This window comes from Lagopus muta, chromosome 1 (assembly GCF_023343835.1).
Source record: "Lagopus muta isolate bLagMut1 chromosome 1, bLagMut1 primary, whole genome shotgun sequence".
NCBI classification, from domain to species: Eukaryota; Metazoa; Chordata; class Aves; order Galliformes; family Phasianidae; genus Lagopus; species Lagopus muta.
In genome coordinates this window covers 78,357,858-78,383,419 of record NC_064433.1, presented here as the reverse complement: position 1 = coordinate 78,383,419, position 25,562 = coordinate 78,357,858, and the positions used below count along the sequence as shown (strand labels likewise).

At 40.7% G+C, this 25,562-nt stretch overlaps 1 protein-coding gene across 5 annotated transcripts; it reads right to left on the bottom strand.

Annotated features, from left to right (window-relative positions):
- Positions 1–1,969: 1,969 nt before the first annotated feature.
- Positions 1,970–25,508, bottom strand: STYK1 (serine/threonine/tyrosine kinase 1). Of its 5 annotated transcripts, none has more exons than XM_048952990.1 (11): positions 25,021–25,508; positions 12,332–12,391; positions 10,141–10,250; positions 9,067–9,216; positions 7,251–7,499; positions 6,827–7,008; positions 5,056–5,139; positions 4,607–4,815; positions 4,327–4,367; positions 3,937–4,033; positions 1,970–3,254 (listed from the first exon to the last, which is right to left on the bottom strand). In XM_048952990.1, exons 3-11 carry the CDS (start codon positions 10,205–10,207, stop codon positions 3,050–3,052), a joined length of 1,284 nt encoding a protein of 427 aa, XP_048808947.1. In that variant the 5' UTR covers positions 10,208–10,250; positions 12,332–12,391; positions 25,021–25,508; the 3' UTR covers positions 1,970–3,049. The 5 variants fall into 5 exon arrangements, with proteins under 5 accessions (XP_048808947.1, XP_048808937.1, XP_048808956.1 ...); XM_048952980.1 differs by lacking the exon at positions 12,332–12,391 and having other exon boundaries at positions 25,021–25,144; positions 25,218–25,508; XM_048952999.1 differs by lacking the exon at positions 12,332–12,391 and having other exon boundaries at positions 25,218–25,508.
- Positions 25,509–25,562: the final 54 nt, after the last annotated feature.

Genomic DNA, 25,562 nt, shown 5'->3' with positions numbered 1-25,562 from the left:
CACCAGTGTGGTCACCCTAGCCACTGAAGTCTTTTGCAGAAACAAATCCACTGATCAATGCATGGAATATGGAATATACGTGGCTTAGAAGAATAATACATACAGAAAAATTCTCACATGAGCATTTTAAATTAAACCTTGAGTTCCCACCCAGCAACTCACTGAGCACAAATTCATATTCTCCTTATGATTACCAAAGTATCTGTGATGCTTATATGTGGGACTATGAAGTAGCTGTGCTGTCCCAAAATTTAAGTATTTTAACCCAGTGTGCAAAGAACCAATATACACGGAGAGGCAAGATATTTATTTCATTTCTGTAATAGCTGTGGGTCCTAGGTGGTTCATCCGCAAAACTAGAACACTTTCTCCACAGTACAGGATTTTTTTTATAACCAAAACTGCAAAATTATTTATCTCTAAGTATACTGATGACATTTACCTGCACGAATGGTTAGCTCCACTTTTTCTAATTTTTCAGTTTCTAATTCCTGTGATTAATGCTGAAGGCTAATGCCATTTGCAGCTAGAATATGCCATGCAACTCTTCTTCATAGCAAGCCAAGCACAATAGACATCTTCTTTCAGTAGGCTGGTTGACTTGTTTCCTTTAGACATCAGCTGTGTTTTCATCACAATATTCACAAAATGCTACATGCTGTCACACTTGTCATATGGTAGCTAAGAAGGTAATATCAAATACCTGCATCCTCAGTACAGAAGTTTTATACCAAAGTTGTCATCACAGAGATAAGTATAGTCTACAGTCTACTCCCACACAATCACTATGCATGTTTATCCTCCTCATATGTTGTTTTATTATAATTCAGCCTTTCTTTTTTGGTGTACTCCTACTACTTCCACGCTATTTTCACAATAGCTGTTGTAACTATAACCAGATATCCTCCTCCCTTAAAAGAAAATATATATTTATTAACCCAACAATTTGCAACTCAAAAAAGAAGCACAAATGACCTGTTCTGCTCAAAGGAATGATTAATTAAGAACCATCCCTGAGAACTTGAGGTCAGTAAGAACTTTTCCCTGTGATAAGGATGGGATCATATTCCTTTTATCTTGGAGTATCGTTGTAGTGTGCCCTCCCACAACTTCCTCCTTCGTTCTGACTGTTACACATAGGGCCTTTTCAGGCAGATAGCAAGCACAATACTAGTTACACTCAGAATCTTGCTAAGACAGATAACAAACACAAATCTGCCTCAAACTGGGTGCTGAAAGAACTGATGGCAGATACTTTGTTCAACAGCTGAGGGCCAGATGAGCATGTGGCAAAAAATACAGCTATGAGTCAACCATCTTATCCCACAAATAGTGAGCAGCCAAGCAAGCCTTGAACTCTCTGCATGGCATCTAGCTGCATGATAGGATCTCCCTTTGAGTAGAGACAGCTCTTGAGTTTACACTTGCTGTAAAGATCCCTTACATCCTGATCACAAGTGTCTTCTTGCTGATACAGAACTTCAGTAAGTGATTAATAGTTTGTGTAAGCTTTGTTACCCTTGTTAAGATTGTATCTTAGATTGACAGTGCACATACAAGCTCTTAGATGTAAACCTTTGACCAAGTTTGGGTCTAGCAGTAGATGCAGCTGCACCCAGGCTCTTTACCTCTGTTGTTCAAGGTGTTAAGAAAGCAAAGGGCTGCATTATGAACCTCATGACTCAACAGGAAGGTCTTCTGGATGAGTCATATAACCCTATCCTTTATGCGGTAAAGAATTAAGTGTACTTTGACATCTCTGTCACTGTACTCTGCCATCTAAATCACTGTCTTATTTACAATCAAGCATTGCTAAATCACTATATGATTTCAATAAACATACTGTTGCTTCTCCCTTATGACTGAAGCAGTTTCCATTTGTAACAAGTATGCACTCAATCTCATCACTACCACAGAAAAAGCACACTCTACGTGGAGATGCATCATTTCAATTTAAAAATTTCTGTAGTCACAGATATGTAAGCATTTTATTTTGTTTAAAATATACAGTGCCTATTCTTTCATGCAAAGCTTTGGAGAGATCCCAGACATTTATTGAGCACTTAACAGGCAATAATGCAAGTTAATCACATAGGCCTTTAGCAAATGTGAAAATAATGCACAGTGTCATGGTTTTATGATTTTTGTTATCAGTATTCCACATCATAACATCATGTAGTGTACTGGGAGTTAAAGAGTTAATGCTCCAGTTCTGGGTACCTGTCCCAGAAGAGAGGAACTACATCTCCCAAAAAACTGTTTGCTGGTTCTGTTACTGTTTTCTACTCAGAGGGAAAAATAAAAACTGTCTGCAGTTTTTACAGGACCTTCTTTTTTGATCTTCTGGCTCATCTCTGTTGCAGGTACTGTATCACCTTAGCTTACTTAGGGTAAGGCCTTCAGTTCTTGGACACTCTCATTTTATTTGATTTATTATCCTCAATTCCAATTACACTGTATTATATTACATTATATCGTGTTATCTTGCATTTTGATATCATTTTTAGTAAATTAGTTTGTTTCTCCTCAGATTACTGTCGCTGTTTGTTTTTAGGCCCATCTCCCCACCCTTTTCCCTGTTCCAGGACATGGGTCTGTGGGTACCCTCAGCCTGCTAGTCACAGAACTGGGCTGAACCAGCCTGTGAACTGTTGGCAGGACAGGAAGCCATCCATTTCTGTTACCTACTCTGTCCACATTTTCCAGTAAGATTGTGCCCAAGAGCGTATTCCTCTTGGACACCTCATCTTCTGAATATTCAAGTGATGCAGTTTCATGGGAAAGAAAAATGGATAGAGATTTCAAAAAACCTAAAACTCAAATTTCTCATTGCATTTTCTATAGCTTCCTAAATCCATTTTGCTTTAAAATGACCACTGTCAAAATGGTATCAGCAGGGTAATTTAAAAGTACTGCTACTACCAGTTCATTATTTCAAGTGTGGAGGACAGATCTGAAGTATATACATAAACATCTCATTCTGAGTTTGCCAAGTGTCTTGAATAGGCAATATAGAGACCTCTCTTTTACTAATATGAGAAAGAGTCCTTCAAAGTACAGTATAGTCACTCACTAAACTGTCCATTGCAACACCAGCGATATCAGCATAGATTTCAGGCACCACTAGCTCAGGAACCTGCAGAACTCTCTGGTCATTACTGGTCTTCATAGCTGTTTGTAGGCTCTGGATCAGGTCTGACGGAGAAGGCCTATCAGTTGCATTCCACTGCCAACAAGACTTCATGATGCTGTACCTGTAAGATGAAGAAGTAGAGAGGAGCTGGAAATGAAAAATGCCAACAAAAATTTTATCTCATATGTAAAACATCTAGAGACCTCCTCTTTTTTCTGCTTCATAGAAAGTTCTTTCAGCAAAACCTGTAACTACATAATAATGTGTGGGGAAAAAGGCAGGCATTCAGCTGTTTGCCAGGATGCCATCTCTGAGTATGGGAAAAGTTGAAATGATTACATTTGGTATTTCCTTTTGAAACAGCAACTGGGTATCCTACCGATGAAAAAGCCTCAATATTAAAAAAAATAATAACATTAAAAGTCTTCACAAGAAGAAATACAATGCTTCCTATCTTCCCTGTGGTTGCTTCGTTCATTTCAGAGATCATTCAGCACTTACAGGAGAATGATTACTCTAGAATAGTCCTGTACCTTGCAGAGAAGCAGTGGAGCAACCAAATTTAAAGGCAGAAAAGAAAGCAGAAACAAGAACAATTTTTAAAGCAGGTAAGAGTGGCAGTAGAGGTTTCATGCAGGAGAACCCAGTATGATGTGTCAGGCATGAGAACAAGTCCTCTCAACTAAGAAGATGCAGTTTTGTACAGTCTAGACTTAGAAATCTTCTTTAAGATACAGTTTTGCATTCCGCATTTCCATTTATCTCTGCGAGTATCTCAACTGTACATAAAATGAGTGGCTTACATGGCTTGCTGGCAGCTTGAGGGCTGTTTCATAATGTTTCGTCTCTGCAGGTATGGCAAGATGTCAGAAGGTCGTACCTCAGGATATGGTGGATCACCTGGAAGGTGAGAGAGAAAACAGCAGAAAAGCTATAAGGTAAAGGTCACAGACAGCAGCTTCACCATAAGAATGACATCTCTGCCTAATAAAATCTATTCTCTTGTTCTTTCAGTTCACACTGACAGAAGACCTAAAAACAAATGTCATGAGTTTTGCATGTCAGAAAAAAAAAACAGGTCACTTATTATTTAAATTAGCCTCAATTTTGCGTTCTTAAATTTCACATTTTTGGTCTTGTTAATTTGTTGCTAATGTCTATATTTTAATTTTTTCTTTATTACATTTTCTTACCTAATGTAATCATTTCATACAGTAGAATTCCAAAAGACCATCTGTAAGAAAAGAAAACAAAGCAATAGTAAGTTTCTGTTCCAGCAAGCTAGCTAGCTTAAACACATACAAATGATTAGTTGTGTTCTGCAGAAATGAGAAGGTATGAGATGAAAAGTTAAGCACTGTGGTGAGACAGTTAAGTCTTGCTGTGAACTTCAGGACATGAAATAATGATAGATAAAGAAGTGAAAAAGCCAGGTCTGACAGACGAAATTCTAGTTCAGAAATAAAATCATACATGTCTGCCTTGATGCTAGGGGGGTCCTTTAGAAGCCGCTCTGGTGCCTGCCACTTTACTGACACCATTTCTGTGACTGAGCTGGCACCATATGTATGAGCTTTATAGGCCAGCCCAAAACCACAGAGCTTGGCAGTGAAGTTGTGCTGAAGTAGGACATTCCTGGCAGCGATGTCACCATGGAACAACTTCTTCTGCTCAAGGTAAGCCTAAAAAATTGGAAAAGGAAGAGACTATGATCATTTCAAAAGTAATTCTAATTGCCAGAAATTTTTAATTAGTTTGCACCCATCCTCCACAGTGCAGAACAGAGGTGTAGGCCCACCAAATCAATACAAATATATTTGGCTCAGTTTTAACAAATGGCATCCTCACTGCCTAAGTTAAGCGTGAGCTTGTGTTACAATCAAACAAGAAGCAAAAAAATGAGCAAATCTGAGCAGACTTACCAGAGCTGCTGCAACTTGTTGTCCAACTTCGTATACTTGCCTTTCAGTGAGGTCGTAGGGGACACCATCCACTATCATTACATCCTAGAGACAAAAGAGTAGACATTGAGTTACAGATGTAAGGTGCTGGCGAATGTGTCTCCTTTCAATCTCATAAAATGAGTATTATGTAATTACAATTGCTATATAGCTATAATTAGCTATATAGCTAATTATAATTAGCTTCCTTGGCTAATTTCACGGATTAGTCATAAACTGACTGAAAGATAAGGGCATATGAATGGGCGATGTTCACGATAGATGATATGTTGGGTAAGATAAGGACAGCTAAGACTGGTGGGTAAACTGAATAATGGAAAATAATTTAATAGCTTGGACAAAAATGAGCAGAATGACAGTGGAAAATGACAATTCATACATGAGTGAAAGAACTGTAACAAATTAGAAAAGCACACCTGTAACACACAAATGAGTATCTGGGATGAGATTATCAACCCATCTCTTACTCTCTTGCCTCTAAGTGTGACCCTGGCTGGATACCCAAGTCAGAGAGAAAAAACAAAATAAGCATATGTTGCTTTTCCTAAGTAGCCTTCTGCCCCTAGTTATTTTCAGTCTAAGGACTTCCCAAAATGGTTAGGATCTCAACATGTTCAGTAACCTTCATACTTATCTTCCATTAATTTATTAAGTCTTGTCTTGAACCTGTAAAAAGCTTCTGTATCCATAGCACTCAGTGAACAGGAATTCCATTAGTCAAATCCCCACTTTGTGACGAACTATCTCCACTAGTTTCCTTTGACCATGGCACTTACTAGCCTTATTTGTTACCACCTTGTCTTTCTGCTGAACAAAACAGAAAGCTATCTCTCTGTATTTAAAATTTCAGATCTGGAAGAAAGATTTATACAGAGACATAATAGTGTTTTGTTTCTATGCCTTTCTTACTAATTTTAAATATGTGTTTTGTTTTGTTTTTTTGCTTCAGTTAACTTCTGCATGAGAGTATATGTGTACATAGAATCAGTCCCATGATTTCACATCTCATCAGCAATAGGCCATCATTATGTACATTAAGTCAAGATTGCTTTTGTACACGTGTATCATTTTATTTTTAGCTATGCTGAATTTTATCTGTTTCTTTTTATTGATTAGTCACTCAATTTAGAAAGGTTCTTCTGCAAATGCTCAAGCCCTTGCTATTCTCATCACCTATCATGACCTCACCTGTAACTCTTTTGCTAGGCTACTGACACACACACACTGAAAAGCACCAGGTCCTAGTATATTTCCTAGCAAAGCTTTCATGGGTGACTCCCTCCAGTGCAAGTACTGACCTTTCTCACCTGTATTCCAGTAGTTGTCTTTTAATCATTTAGTTATCATTCAAAGACTTTCTCCCCATCTTCAAAACTACTCTGTTGCTCTAAAAGCTTTTAGAGTAGAACCTCCATTTAAAACTTTTGGGAAAAAAGTATTCATCAGTGTACCACTTTTCCCAATGCCTGCTTAACCCTTCAAAGAATTCCACTGGCCTGCAAAGTCAGACTTCTTACAAAATGTCAGCTTCTCCAAACTTTAACACACCTATTTAGAAATGCACTGGCTCTTTCCAGTTCAGAACTTCATAGAACTTCTTTGGGGATGAAAATGGTTTAGACTGATACAGCTGGATGCATGAAGAGATGAAAAGAATCTTCTATGACTTACACACAGATATGGAAATGAGCCATTTGAAGAAGATATGCTATCATCACTTTTTTTTACTCACCTTACGACATGTCCATAGAAACTTTAGCAAGTCACCAAGAGATACATCTTCCATTATCATATAAAGTGGGAATTGATCTACACAGCATCCAACCAATTCAACCAGGTTCTCATGATAGCCAAGATTTTGATGGAATTTAATCCTTCCCAGGAAATCCTTTACTTCCTGGGGACTAACCAGATCTGAAACAATCAAAGAAATTTGAAGGAAGCAAAGAACAGGAAGCAGCAAAGAACAGGGCAATTAGCTTGAAATGACAGCAGTCTTCTTTGATACTACTACAGTGCCACTTCAGTGGACTAGTTAACATATTAGTATGTTACTGAACACAGCTCGATCTTGGCCAGTAATGATTACAAAATTCTGCCCAACTTTATGTCTTTGACACACAGATCTATACCAAACTTAGTTCTCCTTGCTTTACCTTGTAAGGCTTTCAATATGACACTCTTAGTCTTCCCTGAGTTCCCAGTTTCCAATTTTGCTCTGTAGAAGCTCCCATTACGGCCATGTTTTACTATCTGCAGACTGCCTAGTGAGAGTTTCTCCCGTGGTATCTGCAGTTCTTTCAGAGTCAAGGATGCAGAACTTAGCAGGACCTCTGTAGATATCTCACTCAGCTGTATACAGTGGTTCTCTTGTGAACTGGATTCCTGCTGGTTCTTGTTGTTCGCTGACAAAACCAAATACATGTGAAACACAAAAACAGACATGAACCCTTGTAGTAAGTGGCAATGCCAATTATTCTTTTTTCTTTGATTTTGGTCCACGCTATTTTTGGAAATCAGGAGGAAGGAAAGAAATGCTACTGCATCTTACTGATCCCAGATCTGGAAGAGGTAAAGGACTTTATCTCATTCTCTAATTGACAAAAAGAAAGAATGAGTTTGGAGATCTCTACTGGATTTAACTATGCAAACTTTCTTCCTGGATAAGGCACATTTGTAATTGATTCTTGTGCTGAAGAAACAGCCATTTTCTTTTATTACCATTTTCTATTATTACCAGATAGAATAATAGAATCATAGAATCACTAAGATTGGAAAAGACCTCCCACATCATCAAGTCCAGCTGTCCAGCTATCACCAATATTTCCCATTAAACCATGCCTCTCAGTACAACATTTAAGTGTTTCTTGAACACCTCCAGGGTTGGTGACTCTTATCACCTGCCTAGGCAGCCTATTTCAGCACCTGACCATTCTTTTGGAGAAGTTTTTCCTAACATCCAACTTGAATCTCCTCTGGCACAACTTGAGACCAGTCCCTCTAGTTCTATCAATAGTTACATAGGAGAAGAGGCTGATCCTCACCTCACCACAACCTCCTTTCAAGTAACTGCAGAGAGCAATAAGGTCTCCCCTGAGCCTCCTCTTCTCCAGAATATTCCCAGTTTCCTCAATCACTCCTCATAAGACTTGTACTCCAGACCCCTCACCAGCTTTGTTGCCCTTCTCTGCATGTGCAGCAGGGACTCAGTGTCTTTCTTGTAGTGAGGGGCTCAAAACTGAACACAGTACTTGAGGTGCGGCCTCACCAGTGCTGGGTACAGAGGGATAATCACTTCCCTGCTCCTGCTGGCAATGCTATTTCTGATACTGTCAGTTATGAAAGAGATACACAGAGAGTGCTCCCATCTATGTCTTATCGTGGTTTTCAGTTACTTCCCTTAACATAGGCTTTTTTTCCTGTATGGAAAAAAATCAGTTCAGAACTAGAGTTGCATTTCAACATAGCAGCATGCGCTTGCAGTAATGGCAACCCTTTCTCCTTCTCACCACTCCTTGTTCTGTTTTCTGTTGTCCCCATAGGAAGTAGGATAAATCAGCTTAAGATGAAATTTCATAAATGATAATAAATAAATGGGATAACTAGGTGTGGTATATATCCAAAATTATTATATGCAAACTTTCATTTGTAATTATCCCTGTTGCTTGCAGGAGAATCCATAAAGGCTATCATATAAATATACTTTGCAATTCTCGAGTGATGTTATCACTTGTTTATGTACCTTCAAAGTATGCTGGCTTAGGTTTTCTCAGATCTCTCAGCACTACAGATTCTATTATTGCTAACAGAAGTTGGACAAATGAAGGTTCCCCAGTTTTCTTACATTCTCTAGATGGATGAATACTACCCAGGATTTTCAAAAACAGTTGTTATTGCCTAACAACTCAAGCTGTTGACTTAGGGCTGCTGAAATCAATACTCTTTCCTCAGTTTTAAAATGGTGATGTTTACCTTGTTGTCCAGATGATGATGACTCCTCCCGCTTTGTTCTTGTTCGCAAGCCTCGGCAATGCAGCCAAAGGATCACAGTTAGCAGAATGACAAAAAAACCCACAAGGAGAGCTGGGACAACAATCACTTCAGTCTGATATTCACGCACAACTATAAGCAGATAAAGAAAATGGGAATTAAAGGAGCACTGCACTGAGGACTGTGTGCAGCATTGCCAAGAGTGCACCAGTTCTATAAAACACAGCAGTAATAAACTGCTTAAGGTGCAACTGTTCCAACTGACAATGTGTGTTTGTGTCCGTCCACTTGCTGCTTCTTAGAATAGCAACTGAACACTTTCTAGTGCTGCAACCCTGTTTCTCAAATGTTGCTTCACAAAGGTGCTGAAAATTTTAAACATCATAAAGCCACTAGGACACCTGTGCTTATTCAGATGTCTTATTCACTTATTTAGATGACTTAGTACAGAGACAAGGAACTTTAGTCATGAGTGTATCACCCACCACTGAAATGTATCTGGCCCTGGCAGAGGGATAGAAGGGCTTTGGGAAGAGTTGACCATTGCTATGCCATCTAAAATCTACACAACAGTGAAATCACAGGTTCAGCTTCTTCAATTAAAAATATAGGGAGCAATTTAAAGAAAACAGGGCATGATCACCTGCTCTGGAGTTTGATCAAAAGACACTGCCATTAATAAGAGTTGCAGATAACAGACTCTCCCCAGATTTGGAGGTGGTAATATTTTTGCACGGGACAAGGCGCTGCTTCAGTTTCAAAGATGACACAGTGACCATCGAAATTTCACAAAATTGGTCCTTAAGAAAGCAGAAGAGAATCTTTACTGACTATGTTATGAGGTCTTAACCTCATTTTTATGTGTAATTCAAAGTAGAAATAATCCAAGATGGCTATAAAGGCTGGGATTTTTACAGGACTTTCTACTGTCAAATCCTCTTTTGTGGCATGGGATGTAGGTGGAGAAGGGGAAAGACCTTGCTCCCTTTTTAGCAAAGCTGGCCTTCCTGCTCATTATGTGGAAAAATACTGCCTAAAGGAATAAGTGAATCTTACCACACAGCTTGTCATTGCTGTTGCATTCCAGTAGCATGCGTGTGAATCTTTTCACATCTCCTGCCATGTTCAATTACAAGCAATCAGATCTCGAACCTCTGTCTTCTGAGCTGATATGAAGAATATTAATAAAATTTATGAGAAGGAAGGATGCTTTATTAAACAATTAATAAGCAGAATATGAATATTTCCACCCCTTAAGTTCAGAGGTAGTGTGAAGAAGAGGCACAGGGATTTCAAGGCTTAGAGAATGATATGGAATATCCACTATCAAATCCCATGAACCATAGACTACACGCCTGATGAGAACTTAAGATTAAGCCTCTTCTGCAGTACTACACAAGAGTAGCAATTGAGCACCTGGTAGGAAGGCAGGGTCAACCCAAGGGAGCATGCACCTGAGTGACCAGAAGGGGTAGAGCCAGGATTCACCCCTTCCCAGTCCTCATTAAAGTGGAAACAAGGATATCTTGCTGGAGATCTCTGTGTGCTAGAGGCCTTCTAAAGGTAAGCAGTTTTTCTTCCTTTGTTTCTGTGCCTATGGCTGTTGCATTTAGGTTGTTTTTATTTGCTGGAGCCTAGGATTGTGCTGCTCCCCTATTGTTGCTGTAATTTCCATTACATTATGGCATTACAAGTAATTTGGTATCTCAGGCCTAAGGTTGGCATGTGCACAAACATTCACAGTCAGTAACTCAATTATATTTAAAGAATCTGGCTTTTCCTAGATACCAGAGTGACTTGGCCTTTTATCTTCTGATCCATAACAATCAGAAACATGTATACAGAATGTTTGTCCTGGACTAGAATACTTTTCATAGCTCCAGCTATTGCTCCACTAACACAAGAAAAAAAAAATGCTTATCATTAAGGTTTTCTAGTACTGACAACTTTGTGTAGCTAGGTCTATAACTTATTTTAATTACAACACCTGGGATTCCTGCTGTCTACAGGAGTGCATTTGCAGTTGAAAAACACAATCTGTGCAAGCATATGCATTTCCAGTATAACTTCAGCTGTCACTGTACTAATCCCTTAGCACTTGCAACTTGCACCTACAAAGCCTCCTGATATATGTATATGTATATGTATATGTACATCTATATCTATATCTATATCTATATTGATTGATATTTATATATGTGTGTGTGTGTATGTATATATATATACACTTGTCACAAGTACAACCTCACTCAGGCAGGGTTAGACTCATGAGTGCATGACATTGACTTTGCGGTGCCAGGATTGCAGACCAGCTGCAGGCTCTGCAAAACACATCCTTGAGGTAGAATTTTGGTTGTTCTGTACTACAAAGGGAAAGTATCCTTGTAGAAATTTGTTTTTCAGTACAAGCTGTTTGTGTTTTTGTTCATTCTCTGGAGAATGTGTAAAAGTCTTAGAAGATGCCACACTGCTACAGTACATATAATATCTTTACTGAGGACTGAAGTTACAGGATAGGAATAGGCTCTGTGGTGCTGCATAGACTTTCATAAGACCACTAGAGTTGAAAGGGACCTCTGAGGGCCCTCTAGTCCAACTGCCCTGCAATGAACAGCAACACATTAGCTAGATCAGGTTATACAGGGCCTTATGTAGCCTTGCCTTGGCAGTGTCCAGGAATGGGACATCAACCCCAACACTTAAGTAACCTGTTCCAGTGTCTTGCCACATTCAAAAGACTTTTTTTCCCTTATATTTAACCTAAATCAGCCCTTCCTGAGCTTAAAACCATTTTCCCCTTGTTCTGTCACCACGGACTTTCTAAACAGTTTGTCCCCTTCTTTCCTGTAGCTCCCCTTTAGATACCTGAAAAGTCACTATCAGGTCACCTTGCAGCTTTCTCTTCTCCAGGCTGAACAGACCCAGCTCTCTCAGCCTGCCCTTGTAATAGAGGCATTCCATTCCATGTATCACTTTTGTGGCCCTTCTCTGGATGCACTCCAACAGGCCTGTGTGTCTCCTGCACTGAGGACTCCACATCTTACATCTTACATCTGTAAGTTATCCACGGATTTTATGTGGAACTAATATATATACTTTCTTTAATTTACAGATGTGTGCTCACCCCACAGCAAAAAGCATCTTGGCAGTGCTCAAATAGTTATTTCACCATAAGGTAGCTTTTCAGTATGAAGAAAGGGTAACAGAAAGAAGAATATCTTAACAAGTTCAAAATTTTAGATCTTACTGGAAGTGCTGTCTTCTTCATCTATGTCTTATGCTGTGACAAGATCACTGCTGTCTCAACCTGGAGGACATAGCCTGTATTATTTCAATTTAGAATTTGCACTGGGCAGTTTGTATAATTACAAGTAAACATCTATTTAGTCATCCCACTGTTTTTCTTTAGCACTTTTTTGAACATACTGAAATCTACTCCTTGGAATTCTTGAATATTCATTTATCTTGTTAATGTCCAAAAATATTTGCTTTAACATGCAACTTTCCTTGCCTGAGCTTATCTCAACTTATTCTGATTTCCTTCTCCTTCTGTTAAAACTCATTTTTTGTTGTTCAATCAAATCCTGGAATTTCCCTTGCTTTTTTTGTTGTTTTTTTTTTAGACATGCACTTTTTTTTCACCAGATCCTCTGTTGTGCAGCACATCAATGTGACTTTAACAGCTTGATTAAAAAAAAAAAAAAAAAAAAAGAATATGTATGTATGTGTATGTATGTATGTGTGTGTATATATACATATATATATATGTATATATATAACTGGGTAGGTTAAAAGCATGGTATCTGGCCACTCTTCTTTCAGAATGCTAAAGATCAAGATAATAGTGTTTCCTTGGTGGTTTCAGGCTTTGAAAACCTCCCTTCCATACACTGACCAGAATACTACTTAGCTTTTCTAGAACAATGTTTCTCAACACAAGAGAACAACAGAAACTTGTTCTTTGTGAAGAACTTCACAATAGAGGGTGCAAAGTTCTTTGCAGAAGAGCTTTGAAAAGGTGCTTTCCTGTTTCCCAGAACAGTTGGGGGCCCCCTCGGGGCTCAGAGTGCAAGAACAGGTTTTTCATGAAACAAATCCAGTGAGATGTAATAGATTTTACTGTGGCAGCGATAGAGTGACTTGCAAGGCAATGCTCAATTTATTGTTAACAATGTTGAGGTACCACATGGTTCCATATGGACTGTAACAACAATGGTAGTCAAGCCTTTCTTTGACCAATACCTGAATCCAAAGCTCCATGTCCAAGCTAAATATATATCCAAGAGTGTCATGGCTAGAAATAGCAGAAGCAACTGCCCTTGAACTGTAAGAGATATAGAAAAACCTTAGCAGAGGCTATCCTGCAGTCAATACTGTTTGCAAATTGATACTAGGAGGCTACTGAGTAAATTGTGCATGGGGCAGTTTAACAGCTATTCCTTTGCTGATAGTGCCAAGTGAGTTAGCTCCCATATCTGGCTCATACAGACTGCTTACTTCTCCACAGTGAACATCTGATAATATGATGAGCACTGGTGGAAAAAGGTGGTGTTTCGTTTTCAGTCATATTTGTTTGTTCATCAAGTTGTTCTACCAGTCTGGTAATTTAAATAAAGCATAATGAACAACATCAGCTCAGGAATAAGTAAGTAAAAGATGTCAGTTGTGGGGTCTGTACAAACTGGTTCAGTGGCCCAGTAAGGGACACTGAGGTTTTGTGACTGAAGTCAAGCTGAATTAAGGCTTCACTACTACAAAACCAGGCAAAGGTATCTTTCCTTTCTGTTCTCTTCCCACGCTGTTTTGTTCTCAGCAGTGCATCTGATCACATGGTAAACTGATTCAAACCTCTATGCCAGTACAGGTAATACTTACCGCAGTAGTTTCCTACCATTTGTCACCAAGCAATTTAACAAGTGCCAGCACAGGCTTGAGGAAGTGGCAGGAGTATACACTCAGCAGCAGAAGCAGGGAGAATGGATCTCCCACTACCCAGAACAGTGAACAACTATGTTGTCTAAAGCTGTATTGTAATACTATTCCTCGTGTCAGAACTGAGCCACAGGTACATTTTTTTCCTATTCTGTCAGTCATTTTCAAGTGCATACTGTCTTTATAGTGCTCATGGAAGCACAGTGCATGCGTCATGAGACAAAAGGTAGGTAAAGAACACTTGAGTAATTACTTCAGTCCAGCATACTGCCTGACTAATAAAACAAAATAAATCTTTTAATCATGATACTTCCTATTACTTTGACTGATGGCCATAGGCTTTCCAGAAGGGATAGACAGGGTAGGAGGGGTGGCAGAGCTGCTTTCTATGTTAGGAAGTGGATATATTGCAAAGAGCTGTGTCTTGAGAAACAGCCACGATCAGGTTGAGCTTGTGGGTTAAAATCATGGATCAGTCCAGGAAAGGGCAGCTAGTGACTGAGGTGGCCTGTAGCAAACCTGATCAGGGGGAGCCTGTTCATGAGGCCTTCTAGCTTCAGCTGCAGGAGGTGTCATGCTCATGGGCTCTTGTCCTGATGGGGGATTTCAACTACTCAGATATCTGCTGGGATAGCGGCATGGCAGTGGCAGACAACCCAGGAGATTCCTGGAGTCTGTTGGGGATAAATTCCTAGTTCAGGTATTAGATGGACTGACCTGAGATGAAGCCCTACTGCATATGGTGCTCACCAATGTGGGGGAGAGCATTAGAGAGATTAAGATGGGAGGTAGCCGGGGCTATAGTGTCCATGTCCTGGTGAAGTTTGTGATCTAGAGGAATGCAGGCCTGGCAAAAAGCAGAGTCAGGACCCTGAGCTTCAGCAGAGCAAAATTCCGGCTGCTCAAGGTATTGCTGAGTGGGATCCCCTGGGAAACTGTCCTTGAGGGTACAGAACAGAGCTGGCAGCTCTTCTAAGGACACCCTCCTGAGTGCAACTGCTCTCCATCCTCCAGCAGAAGTCAAGCAGGGGAGGCAGGTGACTGACATGGCTGAGCAAGGACCTGCAGCTAAAACTGAAGGAAAAGAGAGAAACGTGCTGGAAGTGGAAGCAGGGTTGTGTAGCCTGGGAGGAATACAGGGCTGTTGTCTGCACGTGTGGAGATAGGATTAGGAAAGCCAAGGCACAGACGGAACTTAACTTGGTAAGGGATGTGAAAGATAACAAGAAGGGGTTCTAGTATGTAGGCAGGAGGAGACAGGTCGAGGAGAGTTCCCCCTCTGATGAAGGGTAATGGGGAGCTGGCTTCCTCTGACATAGAAAAAGCTGAGGTACTCAATGAATGAGTGCTTTGCCTCAGTCTTCACGAGTGGTCAGGCTTCCCATATCTGCCAGGACCCTGAAACTCTAGGTGAAGTGTGGGGAGTGAATTCCATCCCACTGTAATAGTCCAAGTCCAATTCCTCCTCGTGGAACTGAATGTATATAAATCCATGGGACTGGATGATATCCATCCCAGGGTTCGGAGACAGATGGGTGATGTGGTTGCCCAGCCACTCTCCATCATATTTGAAAAATCATGGCTGTGATGAAGTCCCCAGTGACTGGAAAAAAGGAAATGTTACTCTTATTTTTAACAAAGGCAGAAAGGAAGACCAGGGGAATTACATGCTGCAGAGCATCACCCTCTGTGCCTGGGAAGATCATGGAGCAGATCCTCCTAGGAGCTGTGTTAAGGCACGTACAAGACAAAGAGGTGATCCGAGACAGCCAGAATGGCTTCATCAAGGGCAGATCTTGCCTGACCAATCTGATGGTCTTCTATGATGGAGTGACAGCATCGGTGGATGGGGAAAGGACGCTGGATGTCATCTACCTGGACTTCTGCAAAGCCTTTGACATGGTCCCTCACTGCATCCTTCTCTTTAAATTGGAGAGGCATGAATTTGAAGGACAGACTGTTTGATGGAGTAGAGATTGGTTGGCTGGATGCAGCCAAAGAGTTGTGATCAATGGTTCTGTCTCTGGGTGGAGGCCAGTCACAAGTGGTGTTCCTTAGGGGTTGGTCTTGGGACTTGTGCTCTTCAGCATCTTCATCAATGACATAGATGATGGCATCGAGTGCACCCTCAGCAAGTTTGCAGATGACTCCAAGCTGAATGGTGCAATCGATACACTGGAAGGAAGGGAAGCCAGGGACCTGGACAGGCTGGAGAAATGGGCCCATGGGCAATCCCAGGTATTTATACAAACTGGACGAAGAACTCTTTGAGAGTAGCCTTGCAGAGAAGGACTTGAGGGTCCTGGTGGATGAGAAGCTGGACATGAGCCAGCAGTGTGCGCTTACAGCCTGGAAGGCCAGCTGTGTTCTGGGCTGCATTAAAAGAGCAATGACCAGCAGGGAGAGGGAGGTGATTGTCCCCCTCTATTCGGCTCTTGTGAGGCCCCATCTGCAGTACTGCGTCCAGGGTGGAGCCCCCAGTACAGGAATGACATGGTGCTCTTGGAGTGGGTCCAGAGGAGGGGAACTGAGATGATGAGAGGGCTGGAGCACCTCTCCTATGATGTGGGAACTGGGTTTGTTTAGCTTGGAAAACAGAAGGCTCTGGGGAGACCTCATTGTGGCCTTCCAGTACTTGAAGGGAGCATATAAACAGGAGAAGGTACAACTGTTTACAAGGGTGGATAGTGATAGGATAAGGGGGAATGGTTTTAAACTGAGACAGGGGAGGTTTAGGTTAGATATTAGGAGAAAGTTTTTCACTCAGAGGGTGGTGACACACTGGAACAGGTTGCCCAAGGAGGCTGTGGATGCCCCATCCCTGGAGGCATTCAAGGCCAGGCTGGATGTGGCTCTGGGCAGCCTGGTCTGGTGGTTGGTGACCCTGCACATAGCAGGGGGTTGAAACTAGATGAGCATTATGTTTGTTTTCAACCCAGGTCATTCTATGATTCTATGATTCTATTTAATTTCTTGCAGGAGCAGAACCATAATCTCATGCCTTTTCAGTCACCACTTTTGTACTGCTTTTATTATTTCTCTTTTATATGACCTTTGAATGTGGCCTAGACAGACATGATATGCAAGTGCACAGCTCAGGCCATGCAGTCAAAAGAGAGGGAAGCTACTAGAAAATGGCAGATGCCAAAATGGCAGTGAAACCACAGTGTCTGGGCTTCAGATAACCTGGCAGTTGTAGACATTGAATGTGAAATTTGCAAAAGAAAATCACTATGGAAAAGCAAACAGTGAAATACGTTTCTTCCCTGTAACACTGACAATTCTGCTTAGCAGTAGCTTCCAAAACAAATAAAAAAACAACTGATAGGTCTCACATCTAACAACTTGATGCCAGGATATATGTCTATGGCTTTGCACCTGTTAGACTGCATGTCCTATCCCTTCTGCTTTCAGAAGACTTTAGTGACAATTTCTCCAGTAGCCTGGAAGATTGTGGCAACTTTGCAATTTTTCCTGACCCACTGAGCCATCTCATCATTCACCTTAGGGAACCTCTGAGCTGCTTAGTCTGAGCAGCATCTCTAGCTGTTCAGATTGGGAAATTCTCACTGGTCAGATCAATTCTTAATATACCAGGAATGCCTCACCACTGTCCTGCACAGAGATTACTAATAATATTCTGCAGCTTGCTGTATTTGCTTTGATAATTCCTCAGCTATAAATATTTGGTACTTCAACTTCCTTGTGTGCCAGCTAGCAGCCATAATGTTTTATAAGAAGATAGTGTTTTAAATAAATAATTTATTGACTCAATATTTTTACTTGATCCAAAATTAGAAGTGGTATCTGAACATCAGACCTAGGCTAGCTCCTAATAAAGCATATAAAGGAGTGAACGAAAATCAGGACAACAAGTTTTGAAGAGCTAAACCATGGGGAGAACAGCAAATAACGTAATCCGTGCCGCAATCTGAGCTGGTGAATTACTTACAGCAAACCTGACTCCTTTTCAAGAATTAAAAACAAGCAAAGTCAGCAGCCACTACTGCACTGAGAAATGTGAGTGAAGAGCACTCTGCACTGCTGTGCCTTTATAGAAAGGTTAGTTCAAACGGGCACTACATCAATGGAGATATGCAAAATTTCAAGGTGCTAAGCTTTGTTTAAACTTAGATAATTTCACAAAAAAACACAAATTTATTTGTGCAGCCTGAGAAAATTCTGACTACAGAACTGTGAAATAGCACAGAAACTGAGTGGTGATTTAAAGAAAAATATTTTTTTCTGATGCAGACAAGACCTAGTATATTTTCTGAAATATTAACATACATCTTGATCATATTGATCACATTCCTCCTTAAAGGATGCCACAAAAAATATTATTTCTCATAGATAGTCTGCAGAATAAAAGTTTGAATTACAAAAACAAAAACAAATAAATGAAAAAAGATGCATACATTAACCTGAAGCCCCTAATGAGAAGGAATACGAGAAGTCTGGATGCCAGACACAAGCGTACTCTTCCCTTTGACTTTCTTTTCTGTATTTCAAAATCAAAGGCCACTTTTAGTAGTGCCACCCATGCTATACCTTTTTGATTGACTGAACTCTGATTTTGTCGGTACTCCCAAGAACTGAACCTGTATAAAACCCCAGTATGAACCTTTTACAGTTATAAATCTGACACTGATACTCTGTAATGCTGTGAAAGCAAAAGCTCTGACAGGACAGAAAAAATGTTAAGGGTTTTTCAAAGGACCAAAGCTATAGGTAGCACTTGTGAAAAACACCGCTGATAAAAATACAGCATATTATGTTACTGTCTAATGGCTTATGAAATGCAATTTGTATCTGCCTTTACAGTTGCACACCCATATTAAAACCTTCACAAGTTCCTAACTTTTAGATGATTCTTGGTCCATTTAACAGAGATGTTGTTTACAATTTAGTCAATAGTGTGCGCGTACACACAGAGAGATGAAAACATATAAACACACCGAAATAGCTAGATAGATTATTTGCCATCCTTACAATCAAGTAACAATGAAGGAATCGAATGCCAATTAATTCTGAATCGATACCCCGACACATATCACTTCATCAAGCACTGAATGTACTTATATAGACAGGCACTGCATTACTGGTGGACTGAGGTTAATTTTAAATTGAACTTACTTCATTATTTTCTCCCTGTTCAAAATGTGTTTGGGAGTTATTTCACTACACCAACCTGCAAATAGGGAGATCTCAGTTTCTTTCTCTCCTCCTCCCCCTCACAGAAATGTATTACTATATCAGTAACTTCTTAATACAGTCAGTAAGCACAGATGCAGATACATATACATACAGAGGCATATAGACTTTATGGTGCAGTTATATCCTAGTTTAGGGCAAATTAATGTTAATAAAAGTCTTTTCATATATGTAAATATTCATTAGCTAATCTTCCAGCAGCGTTTTCTCTCACCTGAATTACACCACTTCTCTTGCCATGCAGTGCTCTTTTTCTGAAGCTTACATGTTTCCTTGTTTGTCCAAGGCCACTCAATACAATTACCTTGTGCTGCTGTATTTCTTATGACTAACTTCCTTCTCACTCATTTCCCTGCCCCAGACCCGCCCAGCTTCAGTTCTTTACTCCTCAAGTTCCTTTCAGTTTTCTCCCCAGAAAGATCGTAAGTCTAACACATGAGTTGACAGGCAGGGACAAACCCAGGAAACGGATCCATCTGGCTGATGAGAGCTGAGCAAGGCAAAGACTCCTTTGGTGGGAACCTGGAGTGTAATTTGAAAGGCAGATAAACAACAAACCAGGAGGGATAACATAACAAATGGAAACCATGCTCTCCATATTAATGTTTCACGTTTAGAGGGGAAAAAAAAAAAAGAAAAAAAAAAGGGTTATCGGAACAGAAAATTGGTATAAAATCCCTAAAATACCCAGACGCTGAAAAAGCTTTCTAACAGGAACATGGCATGATAGAGAACAGGCCAATGAGCAAAGGGAGAAGAGATTAATAAAAAACATGACAGAACAGACAGCAGCAATGCAAGTTTTTCTTACATTCTCGTCCCTTGCATCCCTCCCGCTCAGGCTGTCCATTGCATTCTGCTTTCATTTTTCAGCTCTGCTGTCACTTCTCTTTCCCTGTCCTCCCAGTAGCCCAGCCTGCAGCTCCCTACACAGTCCCGTCATGCATGCACACTTACAAAACCTCTTCAACTATGTCCTGAGCTCCCTAACAAGACCTGTCAATACTCTTGAACTTGCCCTGTGATGTTGTCCTGTTAATATGTGCCTGAGGACATTGTTCAGCTCTGCTAATGCTCTCAATCCTGAATAATTTGTGAGGTGTACTCCTTACTGCATTTCATTTTCTCAGCATTTCTGCCCTGGGGACTTTCTTCCAGGCAACCACTGTATTTAAATGCCAGCTGCTTGATTGCAGGCTCCCCACATAAGCTCAAAGACTGCCTCTGCCTATCGCTGAAAAATCTCATGTTTCAGATTTCTGACTCCTGGTTAAACAAGCCTCTACAAGATTATTTGCTTACCTATATCACACAAGTGGAAAGTTGTTGTATTACAAGAGGAAACAACATGAGACCTAACACTGAGAGACAAAGTTCATTTTATAGTCAATAGTATGCCACGGATAGCTTTGAGGACATGAAGATGATATGATCTCTACCAACTCCTTGAGCAAACCATTCCTATTTGTAGTAATACTTTGGTGCTGTGTACATTAATTCATTTAGGGAAGACTGAGGTAGAGAGGTCAAGTTACATACTGAAACACAATAGATAATTTATCTGCAAGAATGACCATATATCAATATATCTGCAGAGCAGAACATCCCAAGCTTCACTCTGGTATTATTCTTCCATCTGGTTTTTAATGTCTAAGTGTGCAAAATGGTGAATACTGGGACTGTATCTCTTCATTGTTCGATCTCTACATAGGCCGACAGAAGTGAGCAGAACAGTATTAATGAATAGTGCAGTGATGTGGAGTTTTGCCTCCTGAAAAAAGAGAAATCCCCTGGACTGCACACATCCAACCTGTGGCCCTCATCCTGCATGTGGCCCAGTACAGCTCACAGTGCAGCCCGCTCCCTGCCCCATGCCATCAGGGTGGTGGCTATTCCCCTCTAAATGTTCTGACTGGGCTCTGGGTGCACACCGATCCCTTAGCATAAAACCAAACAACTCAAATGGACTCTATTGTAAAAGCTAGTTATGTGGTAGGGAATCTGACTGCAAAAAAAAAAAAAAAAAAATCAAAACCATTTACTGACAATGAGTTTAATAAGCAACATATGAAAAGCATGGCAGATATAATGTGTCTTTATAAAAAAGCAGACCTTTCTAGAATCAGTTTGTCGCACTGGACCATAGCCAAACAAACTGAAGAAACAGGAAACTGTTAAAAGAAATTTGGAGAGTGAAGCTGGTAATTTCAAATCTTATGCTTTGGTGACACATGAAAGTACTGATGCTGCAGGCACGGCTCAGCTTGCCATTTTCAAGAGAGGTACTGATAACAAGTACAGTATCACTGAAGAAATTATTTATTTACTGCATTTACTTTAATTACATTAGAGCAGTTTTCTTTAACCTTTGTCAACATGTCTGGTACAGATACTGATGGTGCCCTGGTGACAACTGCTAAAAAAGGGGGTCTTACAAAAGTTACTGGAAGGCGATGCAACTGCTGTCAGCAACTCATGTTTGATGAAATGGTGCTGCATCGTTCAACAAGAAAATTTACATGCAAAGCTTTCAAAATCAATAGTCATGAAAATCATCAGCAAAGCTGTGAATTTCATGATGGCCAAAGGATGGAACCAGTTCTAGGAGTTCCTTCAAAGTATGGATGCTGATTATGGGGGCATCTTTTGCTTTTCTGAAGGAAGGTGGCTGAGTTGGGATAAAATGCTGAGATCTAACTTATCAGAGAAAAATATCCCTCACTTAACAATAATGCTTTACTTTTTGTCAGCAATTTTTTTTTTTTTTTTTGGCAGTACATACATTTGTGAACAACTGTTTTCAAGGCTGAAGTACTGGAAAGGCACAATTAGATCAAAACTCTCTGAAGAGCACCTTGAGACCTCACTAAGTATTGCAACTTCTTTCACTGAATCAGACAGACATTGATGCACTATTTTCACAAAACCAAGGTCAAATATCCCACTGATCACATGTTTCTGTTGCTCTCCTTTTTTAATGCTTTAATAAAACATATTTAAAAACACAAAATAAGTATTTAAATACATTAGCTACATTATGTATTTTATATATTGTCCAAGACAATTCCTCTTCACACAGTGCAGCCCAAGAATTCAGGAAGATGGAGACCCATGTTCCAGACAGAGCATTTACTTCAGTTACAAAGATCACTACAGCTGCAAATTTCAAGCTCAGGCTCTGGTTTCTGTCATCCTCTTTTTCTGGTGCTAACCTGCATCAGCTGTTATTTTTTCCATGAAGATGCACAGGATCTGTCCTATAACCCATTCCTGTTTAATAAGTGGATACACTGAAAAAGACATTTCCTCTTTTATGTGTGTTATTTATTGAAATATGTTGCTTTCCACAGACTCCTTTTGTAAAGGCAGCTGGGGGAATCTCTTCAGAGGAACCTGATTCCTATTTAGGGATTAGGCTTTCAAAATACAATAACTGATAGTATTCCTCCTTTCACTCCTTCTTCCCCAGTTTTCTACAGACCCCATCTGCAGGAAGAAAAAAAAAGTGGGATATGCAAGGGGTTAATATTCAAGGTACGCATATGCAAAGGTAGCAACCCCCACTGCTTTTTGTTTCCTTTTTGTTTCCCTAGTTAATCTTTCTGCTGTGCTCCCAGTCAGACTGGTCGGAGAAGATATTTAAACAGTTCAGAGTTCAGGTCTCAGACTAGTCTTCTCCACTAGTCCATAAACCCTTCCTCCTGTTCGGTTAAGAGACAGCAGACATTTACTGTCACGTTTCATCCCGTTAAATGTAAACTTCTGTTATAAGTTAGTTATTTTGTCTGTGCACATCCCTAAAGAGAACACTGCCTGTTTAAATGTTTGTGTTCTTTCCTCTGTTTTTCCTTATGCAAGTATGATTAGGTGCACTGAAATTGGTGGAGTGGCAGTTCTGTTAACAAAAATGTCCTCTCTATCTCTGAGACATCTACAGCATATGAAACAACCATCCCATCCACACACAACTGCTCAGTAATCTCTACAATGCACTTTGGTGTCTGATGGCAAATGCAGCCACAAAACACTCAGTCTTTTTCCTACCTGAAGACACTGTTAAAACCACACAGCTTATCTTGTGGCTGAAAAGTCACAAAACTCAGCAAACTCCAAGTAACTGTCCAGAAAGCAAGTTTCTTCTGAAAGGATCTGCTCTTTGGCATCCCAAAATCAGTGCTTATCCAGTTATCCCATGGAGTTCTTTCCAGGACTCCAAGGCCAACAGATGAACTGGTAAGACTGGAAAGTAGGTGCATCATGTATCACTTGCACTTCCATTAGCTTTGTGTAGTTTCGGGGTGTTAATTACCCTACCAACCAGGTTCCTGAGAATATGTATACATATTCTTCTGTTAATCTGACCTTTTTCTCTTTCTATTTTATTCTTTCTGTTAGACATATAAACGCTCCTCTTACGTTCCTGGGTTTTGCCACTGCATTTTCATTGTTCACATTTCCAAGTGAGAATAAATGGTTCCGGTTGTCAAAACCTTGAAGTTGTTGAACATATTTAACTTAAGCACCCAGTATAAGTATTGAATAAATTGCACCACTTCACACAAAAAGAAATAGAGGAGCCACCTCTCTCCCAGAAAGGTTGACCACAGAGACCTTACTAGAACTAAAAAGTACATATCACAGAAGTTTTATGAAACGCTGTTACATGAAACTATGTTCAAGAACTATTCCATTTAATAATGCATTTCTGACCTGCAGTTCACTTTCTAACACATCACTGTGCCCTAAAGAACAGTCAATAAGAATTACAAATAAATCAGACACTCTGAAACTGAACATTTTCCTGTCTACCAGTGTCACTGCAAATGGATTTTAGTCTGGATAGCATTATACACTAGCAACAACTATATAGCTATAGCTATAATAGCTATAACTAAGCTACTAGAATGAAATGCATGAGCAAATTACTGCATGAACGCAGAATGCTTGCCCAGATTTTCACAGAGCAAGGGAGCAATATTAAATAACAACAATACCAGAGCAAGTACGAGTTTCCTAAGAACATTCAAACACACACATATACATAAGCGGCTGCATCTGAGAGACTGCTTAGTGGCAGAGAATTCAGAAGCTGGGGTGCCAGAAAACATCAGAATGGCTGTGCCACTTCAAACAAAGGATCCATTAGCGAGCACTGTGCCTCAGACAGCCGGCAGTGGGACTGCTTAGGGAAACTAAAGTTCAAAACAACATAAAATGGTGTTTCTCACAATGCTTTCTATTGCCTCCAGCAATACAAGAACTTAGTTAGCCAAGTATTATCTTTTCTTTCATATGTTTTGAAAGATTTTGCCTACTTTCAACACCTTGCAAAATTTTAGCAACACAATACTTTGTGATAAATTCCAGTTTTCTTGCATAGGGATGGAGTGCAATATTCAAACTAGCTACTTATGGTGTACAATAAGTAATAGCTGGCAGTGAAATGAGCAGTGGTAACAAGAGATGAGTGAAAGTTTCACACATAATTAAAATAGCAATATACTCCATTATTTAAAAACGAGGGCAATTTAAGGTTTGGATACTAGTAGAAGCAGATAGTAAGGCTTGGATATGAATAGAGAATAGGACATGAGCAGGGATGCGAGCCATTCAAAGGGATGTGACCCTCAGCCTTCCATATACCACTTAATACCTATTATCAACAAGTCAGACAAACTTTGTGCCTCGTTTCTCAGCCATCGTAAAATTTCTTGCCCTTCTTTGCCTAGCCCTGCAAACACCTTCTCCAATAACTGTAAAGACAAAGATCATGAAGACGGGCAGGTGTACCTCTGTAGGAAAGAAAGCAGACGCATCCAACTTCGAGAGTTTGTGCTTGAGGCATCACTTGGCACCTATTTTCAGATCTCTCACGGCAACAGCTCGGGGTCCCCGGCCCGGAGCGGCAGGGCGGCTGAAGGACGCCAGCATCGGGGGATGTAGGGCTGTGGGAACCGGGGAACCGCAGACAGGTAAGGGGGGATTACCTCCTGCTCTCCGGCCTCCTGCAGCACTTATGTTTCGTGGCAGGCCGGGGACGAGGCACCACGCAGCAGGCAGCGGGCCAGGCCCGCACCGGAGGCCATAGCCAGGGAGCACCGCGGCGGGGGCCCGCTGAGGCGCCCGATCTGACGCGGCCCGGGGCCGGCTGCGACCGCGCTGGAAGGAAGGCTGGGCGGACAGGACGCTGCTAGAACCGGTGAGCACCCTCCCGTAGCGGCGCCGGGTCACACCTGGCCGGCCGCACCGCCACTTCCAGCCCCGCGTCCTTCCCCTTCCTTTCCCACGGCCGCCTAACTGCCCGTCGAAGTGTTTCTTGTCGTGAAACAGAA